Source organism: Primulina huaijiensis, chromosome 13 (assembly GCF_012295235.1).
Source record: "Primulina huaijiensis isolate GDHJ02 chromosome 13, ASM1229523v2, whole genome shotgun sequence".
Classification (NCBI taxonomy): Eukaryota; Viridiplantae; Streptophyta; class Magnoliopsida; order Lamiales; family Gesneriaceae; genus Primulina; species Primulina huaijiensis.
The window spans coordinates 3,496,313-3,514,604 of record NC_133318.1 but is presented as its reverse complement, the minus strand read 5'-3'; the positions used below and the strand labels follow the sequence as shown (position 1 = coordinate 3,514,604).

Genomic DNA, 18,292 nt, shown 5'->3' with positions numbered 1-18,292 from the left:
CAAATATTATTTGAGTGGGACCCACGTTTTAGCTGTCTGTAAATTTTTTGGCTGTATCCCAACCTCCCTAGTTGGCATTGGGCATCTATCAGGTGTGGCCAGGTCCAGTGCTTTACTGGCTATCATCCAAATTAAATTTTATATATCAAGAAAATATTTTATAAAATATAAACGAGAGAACCCTAAATATTCAATAATGTTCCACAATTTTCTCATACGACTTGAATTTTAACTCTTTATAGTAAGATAAAAACTTGTGTGAGACGGTTTTACGGGTCGTATTTTGTTAGACAGATTTCTTATTTGGGTCATCCATGAAAAAGTATTATTTTTTATGTTAAGAGTATTACTTTTTATTGTGAATATCGGTAGGTTTGACCTGTCTCACAGATAAATATTTGTGAGACCGTCTCATAAGAGACATACTCTTATAATAATAGTATAATTTTATTCAACTCTAAATTTACATATCATACCCATTAATTAACTAAAGTAGTAAATATTAATAATTATTTTTTAAAAAATAATTAAAATCCCGTCGTTTTAGTTTTATATTATTATTTTTAATAGTAAGTTTTTCCAATTTAGTTTAGATTATATATGAATAAATATATGCATGGATTTAAATTTCACTACAAAAAAATGGAAGCAACATGGACGGTTTTTGAGAAACCGTTGCTAAACTTGGCTGGTTTTTTTGCAAAAAATAAAAAAAAAATTCACTATTTTACGCACTCAACATCTGTGCTGAAATACTAGTAATATTACTATAATGGTGAGAATAAGTGTTTGAAATTTGAAAGTAAATAAATTTATGACAATGAAAGTGTAATAATCATAAAACATTTGTTTTAATCAGTCGAAATTAGCAATAAGAATCAATAATCGAAATTTACTATACATTAAAAAAATTTAAAGTTCATATCGTCGTTTTTTCTATATGTCTAAAACTAATAATTGAAATTAAAATTTCATTTGAAAATTTACATCAATGGTCCTGAATTTGAATAATTCCACCGACAATAGCCATAATGTTAAGTAAAGACATTACAATCTCATGGCACCTATTTAATTCTTTTTTATTTTTTATTTTGTGGATGTTATTTAATGAAAATCATTAAATAATTAAATTGAAAATGGACCACTTACTATTTATTAAATACAAAAAACATGAAGAGTCTTGTGGTTTTTAAGTAATGGTTATCGGGGCAGTTGAAATTAATTTCACATATTAGTGTTTTTTTTTTAAAAAAAAATTTAATTCTATAATAGTTGACCCAAAAGCCCCAGTCTTAAAATATTTAAGATAAGAGTATGGAATTTGATATACCATCAAACTCTAATTTCACTAGAGATGTCAATAGGTCTGAATTTTTTCCAAACCTGCAATGAACCCGTCCCGTTTGGGACGGGTTTGGGCATACTAAATGGGTCATAGGACGAGTCTCGGGTCCAAATTTTCAAACTCATCCGGATATGAGGCGGGTCATGGATCCTATAATACCCGGCCCATGAATGTGCATATAAATACTCTAGGGTTTTAGTTTTTTTAATGTCCATTTGGAGATGTCAATATTTTTTTTAGAGAACCACTAACTCTTTTTTTTTTTTATGTAATTCATTATATTGTGAAGATACTTTGTTTGTCATTATTAAGTGTGGTCGAAAACATGAATTAGTTTTCTATTATGTTGTATTTATAGGGTTGTTTGTTTTATAATTCAGTCATGTAAGAAGAAAATTACTGTTTTCATTTTTAAAAAATTCGGGTCTCATGAGTCTAACTGGCCCCGTTTTGTACTCGGGGTGGGGCGGGTCCGAAGAATATTTAAATGGAGTAGGGCGGGTAATGGTTCAAAGTTTTCTTCATGAGACGGGTCTTGGGTCTAGCTATACCCGTCCCATACCGGTCCCATTGACATATCTAAATTTCACCTATAATTTATTTGATTAATTTCATGTTGAATTTATTTATTTTTATTGGTTTGGAATACTTCCAAGGCAAAATTTGTGTGAGACAGTCTCACGGGTCGTATTTTGTGATACAGATATTTTATTTAGGTCATCCATGAAAAAATATTATTTTTTATGCTAAGATTATTACTTTTTATTGTGAATATCGGTAGGGTTGACTCGTCTCACAGATAAAGATCCGTGAGACCGTCTCACAAGAGACCTACTCTACTTCCAATATTAGTCCTGACTTTCAACTGTACAGATATGCTCCAAAAGGTGTTCGAGTTGGTAGAGTATGTGAACGTCTGACCAATAATCAGGCGTTCAATTCCTCACACTAACATATTTTCAAACGAGTTTGCCACACATATCTTGCCAAAGTTGTTCACTNTACTTTTTATTGTGAATATCGGTAGGGTTGACTCGTCTCACAGATAAAGATCCGTGAGACCGTCTCACAAGAGACCTACCCTACTTCCAATATTAGTCCTGACTTTCAATTGTACAGATATGCTCCAAAAGGTGTTCGAGTTGGTAGAGTATGTGAACGTTTGACCAATAATCAGGCGTTCAATTCCTCACACTAACATATTCTCGAACGAGTTTGCCACACATATCTTGCCAAAGTTGTTCACCTAGCTAATATGATTTTACAAGCTATTGCATTAGTCCGATAGTTTACCCAATTCACATTAAAAGTAGCGGCGGCAGATTTTCAAGTCATTAAAAAAATAAAAGATGTTAATTATACAATGGATTCATGATTCATTTTGTTTGAATTTTTCTTTTTGAAATATTTTTGTTTGGATTTATCTTTAGCTGATGATATATTTACAAAAAAATCTACAAGGAGTTGAAAATTATAATTTTGTATAATCTATATGATGAAGTTGGTTTTCATTCTCATAATTATTACTGATGATAAAATGAATTAATTTCAATGAAATCGGAGGTGACTCTTCTTAAGGTGGAGCTCCCCGCACTAGATCGGAAATTGTAGTAACCAGATAGGCTTTTTCCTGGTTAAGAATAAGATGGGAACAGGGGTCCTCAATTGCATCCTCCACGGTTAGTCTGCGGCTTGCCCACCATTGTCCGCCGCCGTGAAACCTATAATGTTGCTGGGATTTGACCCCGGATCTCTTACATTGTCCATTAACGCTGCGGCCCTTTTCGTTTTTGCCCGTGAAAACGTTGGATGTTTCAATTTCTTGACTTGGGTTTGCTAAAGATCGCGACTTTTGTTTTGTTTATCCGTGGAATAATACGCGTTTGTTGAAGGGATTGTAATTGGAGTTTGTATTTGGGGGGAGGAATCTTGGAACAATTTAGTTTCCTTGTCCCTGTAGATTTTGACATTTTAACTTCTCCTTCCCATTCCTTGATATTAATAAGACTGTTTCCTTTGACAAGAAGGAGCAGCGTTGGGATCGTAAGATAGATCCAAGAACGACGAAATTCGAGCTGATTGCTGTTGTTTGGGTGGGATAGTGTGGAGTGTGTATGGGTTGGTGAAATGTGCAGAATAGAGGGTCGTCAGGAGAGCAATAGAAGGAGGAGACGTTGGGGGATAATGGGGCTGAAGACAGCGGCTTTTGGTGGGGAAAGATTCGAGAAACTGAGGAATAGTGGGGTGGTGTCACGGTCTAGAATCAAGCTGTGGATCATAAGGGCCACGACGACGGTTTTGCTGTGGACTTGCATTGTTCAGTTGACGGCATTGGGTGACTCGTGGGGGCCTCTCGTGTTGAAGGGATGGCCATCTTGCTTTTCCCAAGAATCGGTTGCCTTGGATGCTTATTCATCACCCGAACTCCCCCTTAGAGTTCTTCAACCAAAGAGTTAGTATATCAAGGCTCTATTGTGTTCTCGCAAAGAATTCCAAGAGTTCTTCAACCAAAGAGTTAGTATATCAAGGCTCTACTGTGTTCCTACGAGAACTCTTGGAATTCTTTGTTGTTTAGATTGCATAAAAGGAAGATGATTGATTTAGTGCATAGATTGTTTGGTAAAAAATGTTATTATAAGAGGTTTTTCTTTGTGGGTTTGGGTTATTAAATGTCTTATTGTATGCCCTGATTGTTTTCCTTTTACGAAATTGAGTTATTGTGGAGAACTGGGATATGTTTGGTTGTTCTTTATTGCTTGCTGTAGAGTATGTAGCTCTTCTATTACTTTCTGCAAATCTCCAAGGTTCAGTGAAAAGATTTTATTGCAAAATGTGTTGCATTAGCTTTCTTTGCGAACCAATCAAATTCTTCTTTTTGTTGGATGGTGCTTGTTCATATAGATGCTGTATGGTGCTTTATAATTCTGCAAACTTTCGTTTTTCATGTGCTGCAGGCCTTGAATCTTTGAACTTTTATCGAAATTGGATTTCTATATGTTTTTTAACTGGATATTGTTCTCATTGACGGTCACATGCTTTTTTGTGTGATATTACATTTTTTATTGCAATTAGCCGTTTTCCTCCGTTAGTTATGGTGTGTTGATGTTCAGTTTGACTCGAATTTTCACACGTAGGAGTTTACAAGAACAACGGCTACTTGATGGTTTCATGCAATGGAGGGCTCAATCAAATGAGGGCAGCGGTAGGTTGTTTTGTATTATTAATGACATGTTGCCACATGTCGATTTATTTGGTGTCTTGTGCTATTTGACCAAATCCAATGGATGATTTTGTTATCATTTGCGTACAGATATGTGACATGGTAGCAATTGCAAGATATCTGAATGTTACTCTCATAGTTCCTGAACTTGATAGAACTTCCTTTTGGAATGATCCGAGGTTTGTCCACCAACTGATGAATAGTTCTTTTGAAGTTTGATACTTTCTTCAAGCGTTTTAAGATAGTATTTGTCCATCCTAAAAGAAATTGTTTGGGTTGCTGCAGCGAGTTCCAGGACATATTTGACATCGATCATTTCATTACATCCCTGAGAGACGAACTTCGGATACTTAAGGATCTACCACCAAGGGTGAAGAAGAGAGTGGAGCAAGGAATAATCTATAACATGCCCCCTGTTAGTTGGTCCGACATCTCTTATTATCAGAGTCAGGTTGGCAGGTTTTTTATGGCGTTTCTTTGATTCCATTTTTGTCACTCTTATGATTTATTGTGAAGTTATATTTTTCCTTCTTACATGCAGATTCTTCCTCTCATCCAGAAGTATAAAGTCGTACATCTGAACAGAACTGATGCTCGGCTAGCCAATAATGGCTTGCCTTTAGAGATTCAAAAGCTTCGTTGCCGTGTAAACTTTAATGTTTTGAAGTTTACGCCTGAAATAGAAGAATTGGGTAGAAAAGTTGTGAAATTGCTGAGACAAAAAGGCCCGGTTTTGGTACTTCATCTGCGGTATGAAATGGATATGTTGGCCTTTTCTGGCTGTACTCATGGTTGCAATATTGAGGAGGTGGAAGAGTTGACAAGAATGAGGTGCACCTTTTTCTTGGTTTTTTCCTAGTATATAATGCGACACACAACTAAATATTTATTCTCCTGCTAAATATCCTTAAATGGTAGATATGTGTATCCCTGGTGGAAAGAGAAAATCATCGACTCTGATTTAAAAAGGAAAGACGGTCTCTGCCCTTTGACTCCAGAGGAAACCGCACTAACATTAAGGGCGTTGGACATCGATCATAATATTCAGATTTACATAGCAGCTGGAGAAATATATGGCGGACAGAGAAGATTGCATAGTCTTGAATCATCTTATCCAAATTTGGTCAGTAGATGATGCTGAAGCTATAGTTTTGGGTCTTCCATGGGTTCGCCGTCTTGTATCGGTCTGATGTCTTTGTTGTGTTGTCTCAGGTCAGGAAGGAGACTCTATTGGAGCCATCAGACCTTAAGTTTTTCCAAAATCACTCATCTCAAATGGCAGCACTGGATTATCTTGTTTCGCTGCAAAGCGATATTTTTGTCCCTACCTATGATGGGAACATGGCTAAGGTCGTTGAAGGCCATCGCAGGTATAATTCTAGTAAATTAGTTACTTAGTTCCTAATTCTTGAGAATGCTATGAATACTTGCCTCAGTTTGGTTTATGCTTTGCCAGTAATGACATAGAAAATTGCAGTTTAGAAAACTTAGTTGGCCTATGAAGTATAACGTTTTTTCTCTGCTCATGTCTCTTGGCTTTCAGATATCTTGGGTACAAGAAAACTATTTTACTTGACAGAAGACTACTGGTCGATCTAATAGATCGATACAATTCAGGATCTCTGAACTGGGACGAGTTCTCTGCTGCAGTTAAGGATGCTCACTCAGAACACATGGGGAAACCGACTAAAAGGTTGGTAATTCCAGATAGACCTAAAGAAGAGGACTACTTCTACGCCAACCCATCCGAGTGTTTGCAACCGATGGACCAAGATGAGCCCCCAAGTAGAATATTATGAACCTTCTTGGATGTGTTTGATCAGAAAATACATGAAAGTTATGTGTTGAAATTGGGGACTGTAATTCTGGACATGGTCCTCAAGATATGGGTATTTTCTTGAAGTTTCTAGAAGGACGAGGTGATCTTGAATGAACTGGGAGAGGGTTCGAATGACCGGTTCGATTGGGTTTATGTTTTTATGTCAATGATACTGTTACAATTCATGTATAGAATCCACCCTATCATTGAAGGGGTTCATAAACTTGTCTGCTTTGTACACGGATTGATGCACGTATAGGTTTTGATCATTGAAGCTTTTTAACAATTCATTCCTTCTACTGTCTCCTATTGACGTTTTGGTGTTCTATTTTATGTTAAGATATCATAAAATAATGTTTGCACTAAAACTACCTAATAGATAAAGAAAAAAATTTAAAAATCTACTGTGTGATGTGAGACCATCCAAGTAACAATTAACTAGAGTTCACTTAATTCCTTGATGGTTACGATCAAGAAAAATATTGGAAACTTCATATGGTGTAACGGATTAATGGTACAAAGTTTGAAGGTTTATGGGATAAGTCTGATGCTATTTCACCATATATAATGTTAAAAAGACATTATTCCATGTTATTGTTTAGGTGTCATGCTTTAATGCATACATAAACCACTAATCACAACAATATTTCGTTGAATATGTAATGTAAACTCAAAGTGCAGACAAATATTGGAAACTTCATATTTAGAACTTGAAACAGAAAGAAGGGTTTGTCAATGTTACAACAAAATAGATACTGATAATAATAGTAGTTAATAAAAATAATAATATTAAAGGTAGTGTATAATGATAAATTTTGTGCTTGGAGAATCTGTGCATCCCCAAGACTCCTGGGAAAAAAATATAGATACACAAAAATATATGTACATCAGCTCCTGATATCAGTTAGGAGGTTCTCTCTGTCAAGATGGAAAAGGAAAAAAAATGAAAGCACAAAAGAATATTACTGTACTGTTACACTTGCATTAGGATTCAGTTCAGATAGTTTTAAGCCTCTTTAAAGCTTGGCCGAATTCATCCTCCATACATGCATCTCGTGGAACATTATCCTGCTGCAAAATGTGCAAGAATTCGAAATTTATGGCGTGAAGAGCAAAGCAGTAGGATAAGATAATTTTTGTTGCTAAGACTACAGAATAAGGTAGCCAAGCACCTAACCTTGACAGCGGATGTGGAAGAATTAGCAGAGTTAGATCTCTTTCCCAGATCAATCTGCACCGAGATGCTGGACTTAGAGAGATCGATTCCCGATTCCTGTAACGCTAGTGTAAGTGTACTCAACAACCTGTTCGATACAACAAACTCATGTGGTTATCACCAAATCATAGAAAGCCAAACTATCAGAACTAAGAGGCTCACCTCTGTGAATAGGCACTTGAGATGCTAATAGTACCACTTTCAATGGCCAAATTCTGGTCTTTCAGCTTATCCCTGGTCCAGTAATCTGTACATGATCTGTTCTGAAGAACGTGAGACGGGATCCATGATGTGGTTTTATTCAAATCTGATGCTTGTGGCAGTGAGAGTGGGGAAGCTACAGCGCTTGTTCTCCCTAAATCGAAGATGCTTGGTTGAATTGGTGGATGAACCGGTGCTGCCTTAGAAGTTAATTCAGGCTGCTGAGCCTTTTCTTTGAATGTTGTAGCAGTGCTTGTGTCCGATTCAACTAAATTTTGTCCATTGATTGGCATAGCCGGGGAAACTCGGCTTTTATTCTCCTCAAACCTCGCAGCTAATGCTGAAGCTGGGCCTGAACCAGCGTTCGCCCATTGTGAGTGATCAACAACACCTTCACCCATATGACAGTTCCTCTGTTTACAAGTGAAATGAAATTACTAATTTATTTACTTTGGTTGCAAATGATAAGAGCGTCGACAATAGATTCTTGCAATCAAGCTATAAGCAAAGTGAGTATTTTTTTTAAATGCAAATGCTACATATTAAATAAATTAAGCATCAAACTTACAATCATCCGAATTATAAAAAAATATTGTATCCAAAAAATCAAATAATACAATTTTAAAAAATATAAACTTACTCTTTGGATGATCTTGGATGTTTCGTGATTCCAGACACTGTACGAACTTTCATATTTTTTAACTTTTTCTTGCAAGAACTGAATGTACTCAATAACCTGCAAATATATCGTGAACTTCAATTTATAAAGTCAAGAATTATATATATCTGATGTTAGAAACAAATTTTATTTTACGATCTCCAACTACCTCTAACAAGAACGATGCCTTGTCTCTCTTCTGGTCACTGTTAGGAACGATCTCCCTCAGATTTTGAAATCTGTATTACGCAGGAAGATTATCATACAAACTAGAGATAAAATCATGAATACATATTTGGATGCCAACATGCTTAAGTTTGAAGTTTGAGTGTTCATAGACATGCCTGTCATTAATCTTGCTTCTCCTACGTTGCTCAGTTGCTGAGTGTTTTGAACGAGGTGTATTAGGCTTCTGATCTATGGTCCTGGCTTCAATTTTTACTGACAAATTACCTGCGAAATTTCTAATCATAAATGCAAACACAAGGACTCGGGAGTCCATGACCAATATACACAATAAAAAGAGACCTTTTGGTTGAAATGAAGGCACTTTCTTCATAATGAAAGCTTTGTCGTCGTCGTCACACTCCTTTTGATCATTTTCAGCTGACTTTATCATACTCATGAAACTGTGGTTCTTCTGAGATGATGCTGGCCTACAAAATGACAGCAAACGTTCATAGAGGACTTCAAAAAAAGATGGAAACTAAATAAAAACATATATTCTTGATACTACTAATACATTTAAAAATAAATGAAAATGGATAAACAAAATTACTGACTGAGAGGACGAGAAAGAGCCCAAGGTTGTGGTGTTATGCTTATTGTTAGAAGATGATTGTGATGGCCTTTCCAACGCTGGTATCCATTGTCCTCCCACCATATTCAGACCTTCTTCTGCCAAAAATTAGTCAATTTTTGAGACAGAGATCATGAAAGTGCAAAGTCTTAAAATTTCATCATTAGCACAACATGAAGATCGCTGGAAACAGATGAAAGAGACAATCCCTGACATTCAGTTAGGCCAAGTGCTGAAAAATTAAACTTCAAGCGTCCGATAAGAAATTTCTATAGCTTAAAAGAGAGAAAATTCTCTAATCCATCCCACAGTTGAGAATCTGAGATAACTTGCCACATGTCCATGTTCAGGACAAGGAAACTATGAAAATGAAATTGCAGCTTTCCGGTGGAATATAAATGGCAGTTCTTGATCATGTAGCTGCATGACTTCTTGAGAACTTGAGGCTTGATTGAAAACGAAAAGTTCCAACCCAAAACTGAGATGGTAATGCTGATACCTCAAGCCAAGCATTTTATAGACCCCATTCATTACTAGGAACTTTCCAAGAGTAGGTACCATCAGGGCGGAGCTAGCATTCCGAGGTTAAGGGAATAAATTTTTAACCAACCCTTTTCATGATGTTTGAAGGTCACAAAAATACAAAGCCAAGTCAAACAAAAAAATAATTCAATTTCAACTTGGCATTGTATTTTTGTGACCCTTCAAACATTATGAAAAGGGTTGGTAAAAAAATCAATGAATTATCCACCATGGACTGCACACAGCTAAAAAGATGTTACTTGATACCATATTTGCATGCATGAACTAAGTTATATTTCCACTGCAAGAGCCTATCATTCATTCCCGTGTCCAGATTCCAGAAATAAACGGGTTACCTAGCACATGTCTTTGTGCAGAAAAATTCTCCTTCCCTGTCTTTCCCTTGTTAACTGCAGATTCATTCCACAGTGTGAAACCACTGCCCGTGTGAGAACTGCTGTTTGAGTTATCATCATTTCTCGTGGCACTACTTGCTTGCATCGTATATAAGCTTCCTTCTCCTTCTGGCTTCAAACCTCTTTGGTTAAAATAAGAGATGCTGTACGTGCCATTTCCACCAGGAAGAAGATGCTCCGCTGCTGGCGGTGGAAGCTTATTGACGACACTCATTTCAACTTTGTTTCCCTCTTTTGTCTCATTATTCCCCACTCGTTCCAGTGGTCGTAAGAAGTCATGAGTTTCAAGGTAGCCACCTGCCGTTTGCGATTACAGTGATGATGGTTAAGCAAGATAAGAGGGACATATCGAAAGGTGGTTCTTGAATAAAAAAAATATATATATAAGAATTTTTAAATCCGGCATCAATTTGCTAAGTCAAAAGATCTCATTTTAAACATATGGAGAAATCTTTACATCCAGATGAAGCCCATTTTCCTGCCTAGCAACATATAAATTGAAGTTATGTGTTCTTTGTCAGCATGATGATCTAGTCAGTTAAGAGTGAACATGTGAGTACGCCGATACTTTTTATATTTATTTTTAATATAAATTCCACATCCAAAATATGGTATGCCAAGACAAAATTCCGCGGCTTGATTCTAAAGAAGAGATACCATGATTACCAATCATTCGAACAGGATGGATCGTGGAAGAAGAGACTAAAAGAAAATTGTCCAAAATGCCCAAAGGAAGTGGAGCAGCTAAGTCCTAACCTCACCCTTTTTTAATTTGAAATGAAATGTAAGCCTATCAATGTGATGGCCCACCCACGAACACGAAGGAGCCGATTTCAAACGTACGCCAATGGGGTCACGGGTACATTAACTGCGGCACTCGTGGGTTGCCATCAGACATTTCCTCTTCCCCACCCACAATCATGCAAGTTTTAACAGTCCCCAATCTAGCAAATTGTTATCTGCGATTCAGGTTTTCTTTGTTCTTTCATTCTTTATATCGTTTTTCCTCCCACCTCGAAATATAAGAATTAGAACGAATAAAAAATCAAGAAAAACTTGCTGGTCTAAAGACCAACGATAATCCTCACAACTTCCAAGAAACACAGTAACTTTTCTGCTGGAATAATAATAATATTTTTTAAAAGAGAGACACTGATGGGATTTCTGCATGAGGAGATCAAATAATTTTTACCCTGTTGAGGTGTTGGATCTTGTTGGACCGGTGAAGAGGACGAGTACAGTGAAAGAAAATCTTGGGTTGCCTTTCCACCTGTTCATATAACACAAATCATATTCCCATCAGTCACACGAATCCATAATGATTTTTTTCTTTCATACATGAACAAAATGAAAAATATATATGCTGATTCAAATCAAAACAAGAAGTTTTAATCAGGACATTTTTTTTACCTTCCGTTTCATAAGCTCTGGGCCGAGGCAATTCCATGTGCAGTGAACCGAAATTCAACTAAATTGCGAGTAATTTCTCGACCGGATAAACGGAAATGAGTTCGAAATCCTTTCGAGCTGGTAGTTCAAAATTCAAGCGTAAAGGTGCGAACTAAATCAGATCCGTCTGCACAGTGATATTCGTAGAAGCATTCACGGCGAAAATTCCATGTGAATACATCGCCGGGAGAATCCAGCTCAAATCTCACATCGGACAATTCAGTTAATTACTCCATTCTTTGTCCGCTTCCTCACCAAATCTGCAGGTAAGAACTCAGCCGATATTCTAACAATTCAACTGAACACACTCGAAAAACCGATGGAACTCATACCGTAGCAGTTGAAACACCGAAAAACGATCGGACCAAGCAGAAGAAAGATGGAGAAAAAGTAAAAGCTGGAGACAAAAAAGACGCATACCCAGAATAGCAATTAAGGCGAACTACACATAATTCAGCTCCAGATTCTCCAAAATTCCAAAAATGTAAGATGAAAGCGATCCCGAACAAGAACTTTCTCAGACTGCTGGTAGGCCCAGTTCGAAACAACCCAATTCCCGAACACCCGGAAAGGAGAAGGAGAAAACCGTGCTGGGTATAACAAGGAGAAATCTCTCGCTCAAGCTTCCTCCTTCCCAAGATGGCGAGAAATTTTTTCTTCTTCTCTATATATATATACACAGAGAGAGAGAGAGTTGAAGGACAGAGTTTTTGTTCTCCGTTCTGAGAGAGGGGTGGGAGTTGTTGCCGTTAGGAGGAGACAGCGTTAATTAACGGCGTTGGCGAATATTTTAATGATATTTTGGTGATCCCGATTAATACTCGTTATTTACTGAAGCTAAATCTTTTGGGAATCCGAGCCTTTCAAAGGTTTTTTTTTAGTACAACCTAAAATACAATTTCTATGGAAAAAGTTTTAGGCAAATATAAATTTTTTTTTTTTGTTTTGTACGTAGTTTTAATTAGAATAATTGAAATATATGTGTAATGGACATTGTTTTTTAGCGTATTTATATAGTTATTTAAGTAGGTCTTTTGGAAAACGGTCTCACGAATCTTTATCTGTGGGACGGGTCAATCCTACCGATATTCACAATAAAAAGTAATACTCTTAGCATAAAGAGTAATATTTTTTCATGGATGACCCAAATAAGATACATGTCTCACAAAATAGGACTCGTGAGACCGTCTCACACAAGTTTTTGCTTATATATATATATATATAGTTATATGATAACTATTACGTATATACATGGTAGTTGAATTTCGCGTACGGAAATTCAAGATTGTTCGTATTCCAACTATTATTATTATTTTTTTATTAATCATATGAATAGTAATAAGAAAATAAAAAATAAGTGGATGGACACGAATATATATTTTTTTCAAAAACTAAACCAACAAATATTTAAATAAATATTTTTTAAAAAAACAAAAATAAGTTCAATTTTTTTGAAAGATAAATTAATTAATATTTTACAAATAAAGAATATGTTTAAATTTTTTTGACTAATTCACTAGTGATCTAATTTTCAAATTATTGAAATAGATTTTCAACAATATTTTTTGCATATAATTTTCATATTTTACTAATAAGATATGTGTTCAAATTTATTAAATAATAATAATAAAAAAAGTAGTGTCCGTTGTTGGCAGTTACCACATGACAGCTTGGACGCTGCAATTTTGCAAAGTTCGCTGCTATTAGTGGTAGACACTGTAAAAAATATTGCTGCGTCCGTTATTGATGGTAGTTTTTTCCCTTAATTTTCCAAAACTCCAAAATCTATCTTATTTTTTAACTTAATTTAAAAAAATTAATTTTGAAAAAAACCACATAATTGAAACATGCGACAATCACATTCAATATTTGATTTATTTAAATATATTATAGGCAAATAGATTGTAATGACATGATTTAATGGATTGGGTTAGATCACGTGGGGATAAGAGAGGGTACATTTGAAAGCTTACTTATCAACAGTTGAACCCGTTGACATTAACACAAAATTTTAACACAAAATACCATGATTAGATCACACACCCCGTCAATAAATTTTACTCTATCTTCTTACGAGACGATCTCACAAATTTCTTACAAAATATAATTTTAATATTTTTGATCTTACAAAATATAATTTTAATATTTTTGTCACTATATTATTATAATTATTTGAAAAATAAGATTTAAATATTTTCGTGTTGATTTTTATTTTAACATACAATCAAAATTTCAAAATGAATCATAGGTAAATACGGTGATTCAATCGCAACAATATGTTATTATGTTCACGGTAAATGCTAGATAACCAGGAAAAATGTAATTTCATTCCAAATTTCAGCAGCTAGGGTTTTCGGCAACAAAGCAAATATATTCATCAGTTCTCTGCCACAAACCTAAATAATTAAAATTTTTAAGATCAAATATTTGTTTATTTACAAAAAAAAGTTATAAATAATAGTAAATATGCAACTTTAATCTTTTAAGCATTATAACAACCTAAAGATCGATCATTTGTCGATCGTTCTTTTAACAGAAGTAATTATTGTAACTCAATATAACATGTGAAATTTGAAGCATCGAAAAGTATTATATTCTAATTATATGATAATAAAATTTATTATTTTAGTTATTAAAAAAAAATTGATGTTGGTAATAAAGGAAGAAAGGTCACGTGGTGGTGCAAACCTTTCGAGTGTGAGTTGCATTGCCCTTTCAGCAAAACGCGGGACCTTCCTCACCCACGTGATCTCACTCTTCAGTCTCTCTCTTCTAATTCGAATTATTTTTAAAAAATATATATATATATTAAATAATTAATATTAAAATTTATATTTAATAATATTTGTATGACGATGGAGCAAACAGCTCGTTATTCTTTGATATGTACAAAGTAAACATCCAAACTAACACAATAATTTATAAATCACGTTAAATTATATAAACGGACTAATAATATAATTCTCGAAAAAGGTGATGTTACAACCATATATATATATATATATATATATATAAAAGTAGAATAAATATATTGAAAAGGAAAAAGAGGAAGGCGAAGTAGATTAAGATAATCGAGAATATAATTGACACTTTTTTGTTGAAAAATTTGCATTTTTTTGTGGACTATTTTGATTAGCCAATTAACTAATGACAAATGTTTAATTAATAAAGGAAAGCATGCTTGAAAATTAATTGTTTGTTTATCCGACAATTAAGGTAATCTTTCACGTTAATGTCTATACCGTAGGTTAGCTCAAACAGACTGGCTAGCTAATTGCTACGATATGCATGGTTCATTCACTCTATTTAGACAAGTAGTTATAACACGTTTTTATAAAGTGTTTTTTTTTTTTTTACAAAAAATGTATAAAAAATTTTAAAATTTGTTTCAAGAATAAATATGCGTTTGAACAACTATTATATTAAAAACTTTTTTACAGTTTGTTTTTTTAATATTTTAAAAACAAATAAAAAAAGTCTCTCAACTACTCTTGAAAAATTATACTTACAAAACATATTTTTTAAAAGATATTTTCGTAAAAACTTTACGAAAATTTTACCCAAAGACATACAGCACATGGCTCCGCCCGGACGGTAGCCCAAGTAGCTTGTTGTTTTCCGATATTTTTTATACACTATCTTATTTTCTGGTAGTCCGGGGACTCCATTTGTCAATATTAGCTCAACCATGGTTTAAAAAATTCTAGTCCAGATAGAAATCGAAAACCTGGCTCCGTCACTGCTCACAGTGAGGATAGAACCTACTCGGCATCGGGGCGGGGCGAGACGGGGTCGAATCGAGGGCGGTAGATGCCTCTTTTGCCCGGTTTGCTCCGATTAAGACTGATCCCATATATATGTTGCCTAACCCTCCCGGTGTACGAGATTAAAGTTAATACTCACGTAATCTAATTAAATAGCTTAACCATGGTTAAAGCTAAAGCCACGATCGCTTAATCATATCCAAACACAGCACATGGCAGGATTCAATTATTTGTTATGCTGCGACTTTTAATTAAATGACAAAATTGATTAATTTAATTAATTAAGTATTGTGATTAATTTAATTAAGAAAGTGCAAGATTCTTCCCCGCTAACCATTAACATTCTTTGCTTAAGGTATCAGCTTTGGGATCGGTTAACAATTATTATTTGCTGTGTCTGGATTAGGATAATATAATCTCACTATTCCAGCTTTAACACTCCGATTAATATGTTATAATAACCGAAATTAGTTATTATATGAATCTCCTTTTTTGATAATATAGTAACACGAAATAATTTGCAGGCTACTACGTTAGCTCATAGGTTTACTGAATACGTGCCGAATTATAGAAATGGTGAGTTCCATCTTCATTAAATAAAAAAATACGTGCTTGGGGTTGTTTTTTTAAGAAAAGGAATAAATGTGTTTGATTTTAAAAATGGATAATTTATGAACATATTTGTTTGTTTTTTTTGAAGTTCTAATACGATGGATTTTAGAGTTTCGACGAGATCCAATGTATTAGTGCTTATAAAATATTGAGAGTAAGTATCTTGTGGAACAGTCTCACGAATCTTTATCTGTGAGACGGGTCAACCCTACCGATGTTTACAATAAAAAGTAATACTCTTAGCATAAAAAGTAATACTTTTTCATGGATGACCCAAATAAGATATCAGTCTCACAAAATACGACCCGTGAGACCGTCTCACACAAGTTTCTGCTAATATTGATGAATATATTATCCTAGCGTACTAATCTTATACAATATTTTTTTTATAATTTATTTTGTTTATATTTAAATGAGGATCAAATTATAATTATAAAAAATAGTGAGTGACTGCATTACAATTTTGATATATGAATTAATAAAATAAGTAAGAAACAAAAAGGGGAAAAAAATTCATGTAGGAATTAAACCTACAACTTAATGCTTAGAAAACATAACTCTATCAGCTGAGCTACATGTGAATTGCTTTAAAATTTTAACACTATATTAATATATAGAATTATTAAAACAGACCATGACACCAAAAATTAATTACTACTTAATAATTTAATAATATAAATATTATAGATATATATAAATAAAAAAAAAAAAAAAGTGCTACGTGGCCAATATTCCGTGTAACCCGGGGGGAGTCACGTGATTGAAAAAAGTATGCCTACCACATCCGCCTCCCAGATCACGTGGCCAACTAATGCATCATGGACGAATGGGCCCACCACTTAGACACGATCCACTCTTTTACGTTTAATTTAAATTTCTTTTCATTATAAATAAATTGTCGTATCTATATTTTTATATGTTTCAAGGTTTTCAAAAATATAAGAAAATTATTTAATAATATTAATATATTATTATTATTATTTATTTATCATTCCTCAAGTTATAAAACCCCAATATAGTAGCTAATTTTTTTTATTTACTTACGTTTATAAAATTTAGATATTTTAATTAAAAATAAAGAGCTTTTACTAATTAATATGCAAACCTAATCAATTTGTATATTTTTTTTAAAAAATGAAGTCATTTTGTAGATTCGAAGGAAACAAAATAATTTTAGATGTCTATAATATATTATTATTATAAATAAAATTTGTGTAGGAAAGTTGAACATGACCATCATTGGAGATTGGCCCCCACCTCTTAACCACTTAAAATATGACAAATTTTTTAGTAAAAAAACAAATACAATCATCAAAATATAAATTTATGTAGACGTATAATTATGTGCATATAATTAATTATTATTTGGTGGTGACCGATTTTATTTTATTTTTTTAATTTAAGTCAAGAATTTTTTAAAGATTTTATAATTATTTAAAACAATTATTTAACTAGGATAATTTTTTTTTGTTTTTAAAATCTTTGGAGGTTAATTTGTAACGATGTCTTTAATTTCTTAGACATAGTTAATTATTTTGTGATATTTATAAAAGAAAACTCATTTAATCCATTTTATTAATATTTTTTATGATTAAAACAGTATATAATAATAATAATAATTAATAATAATGTAAAAGCCATAAATATCGCTGTCTAGTGAGTCGAGAAGATTGAAAATGAGTGTGAGGCGAAAAATAAGGCACGTGAAGGTGTTAATTGTGACGCCATAAAGCTGCAAATAAATAAATAAATAAATGCAAAAGTCAAAATATTTATGATTCGATTTTTTATATCAAAAACTATAATATTACTAATTCGAAAATTATATTTAATATATACATACATATGGTTATTATTGCTTGTTGTTTTTAGTTAGTGATAATACTACATATAAACAAATAACTCAAACGTCATGTATCGCTATGATTTCGTGAAATCTATACTTTTTGTTAGGAGTGAGTCTCTTGTGAGACGGTCTCACGAATCTTTATCTGTGATACAGGTCAATCTTACCGATATTTACAATAAAAAATAATACTCTTAGCATAAAAAGTAATATTTTTTCATGGATGACTCAAATAAGAGATCTGTATCACAAAATACGACCCGTGAGATCGTCTCACATAATTTTTCGTCTTTCGGTGTTATACAACAGTAAAAAAAACATATGACAATGCAAATGTCATAAATTAAGCATCATTGGTGAAAGATTCGATATTTTTTTCTCGAATAACCACTCGTTTTTTAATTTCCAAACTATTTCAATAAAAA

At 33.6% G+C, this 18,292-nt stretch overlaps 2 protein-coding genes across 6 annotated transcripts; one reads left to right on the top strand and one right to left on the bottom strand.

Annotated features, from left to right (window-relative positions):
* Positions 1-2,822: 2,822 nt before the first annotated feature.
* LOC140991548 (rhamnogalacturonan I rhamnosyltransferase 1-like) lies at positions 2,823-6,683 on the top strand. The gene is made up of 8 exons (XM_073461554.1): positions 2,823-3,797; positions 4,480-4,547; positions 4,656-4,744; positions 4,851-5,016; positions 5,107-5,396; positions 5,484-5,688; positions 5,778-5,935; positions 6,109-6,683. Exons 1-8 carry the CDS (start codon positions 3,473-3,475, stop codon positions 6,362-6,364), a joined length of 1,557 nt encoding a protein of 518 aa, XP_073317655.1. The 5' UTR covers positions 2,823-3,472; the 3' UTR covers positions 6,365-6,683.
* Positions 6,684-7,155: 472 nt separating this feature from the next.
* On the bottom strand, positions 7,156-12,340 carry LOC140991714 (transcription factor BIM1-like). Of its 5 annotated transcripts, none has more exons than XM_073461833.1 (12): positions 12,066-12,340; positions 11,607-11,905; positions 11,389-11,466; positions 10,137-10,493; positions 9,242-9,350; positions 8,988-9,115; positions 8,804-8,912; positions 8,629-8,698; positions 8,442-8,537; positions 7,763-8,214; positions 7,562-7,688; positions 7,156-7,455 (listed from the first exon to the last, which is right to left on the bottom strand). In XM_073461833.1, the coding sequence occupies exons 2-12, from the start codon at positions 11,641-11,643 to the stop codon at positions 7,381-7,383; spliced, it is 1,638 nt and encodes a 545-aa protein (XP_073317934.1). In that variant the 5' UTR covers positions 11,644-11,905; positions 12,066-12,340; the 3' UTR covers positions 7,156-7,380. The 5 variants fall into 5 exon arrangements, with proteins under 5 accessions (XP_073317934.1, XP_073317933.1, XP_073317931.1 ...); XM_073461832.1 differs by having other exon boundaries at positions 7,156-7,452; positions 9,242-9,356; positions 12,066-12,339; XM_073461830.1 differs by having other exon boundaries at positions 9,242-9,356; positions 11,607-11,952; positions 12,066-12,338.
* Between the last annotated feature and the right edge of the window lie 5,952 nt (positions 12,341-18,292).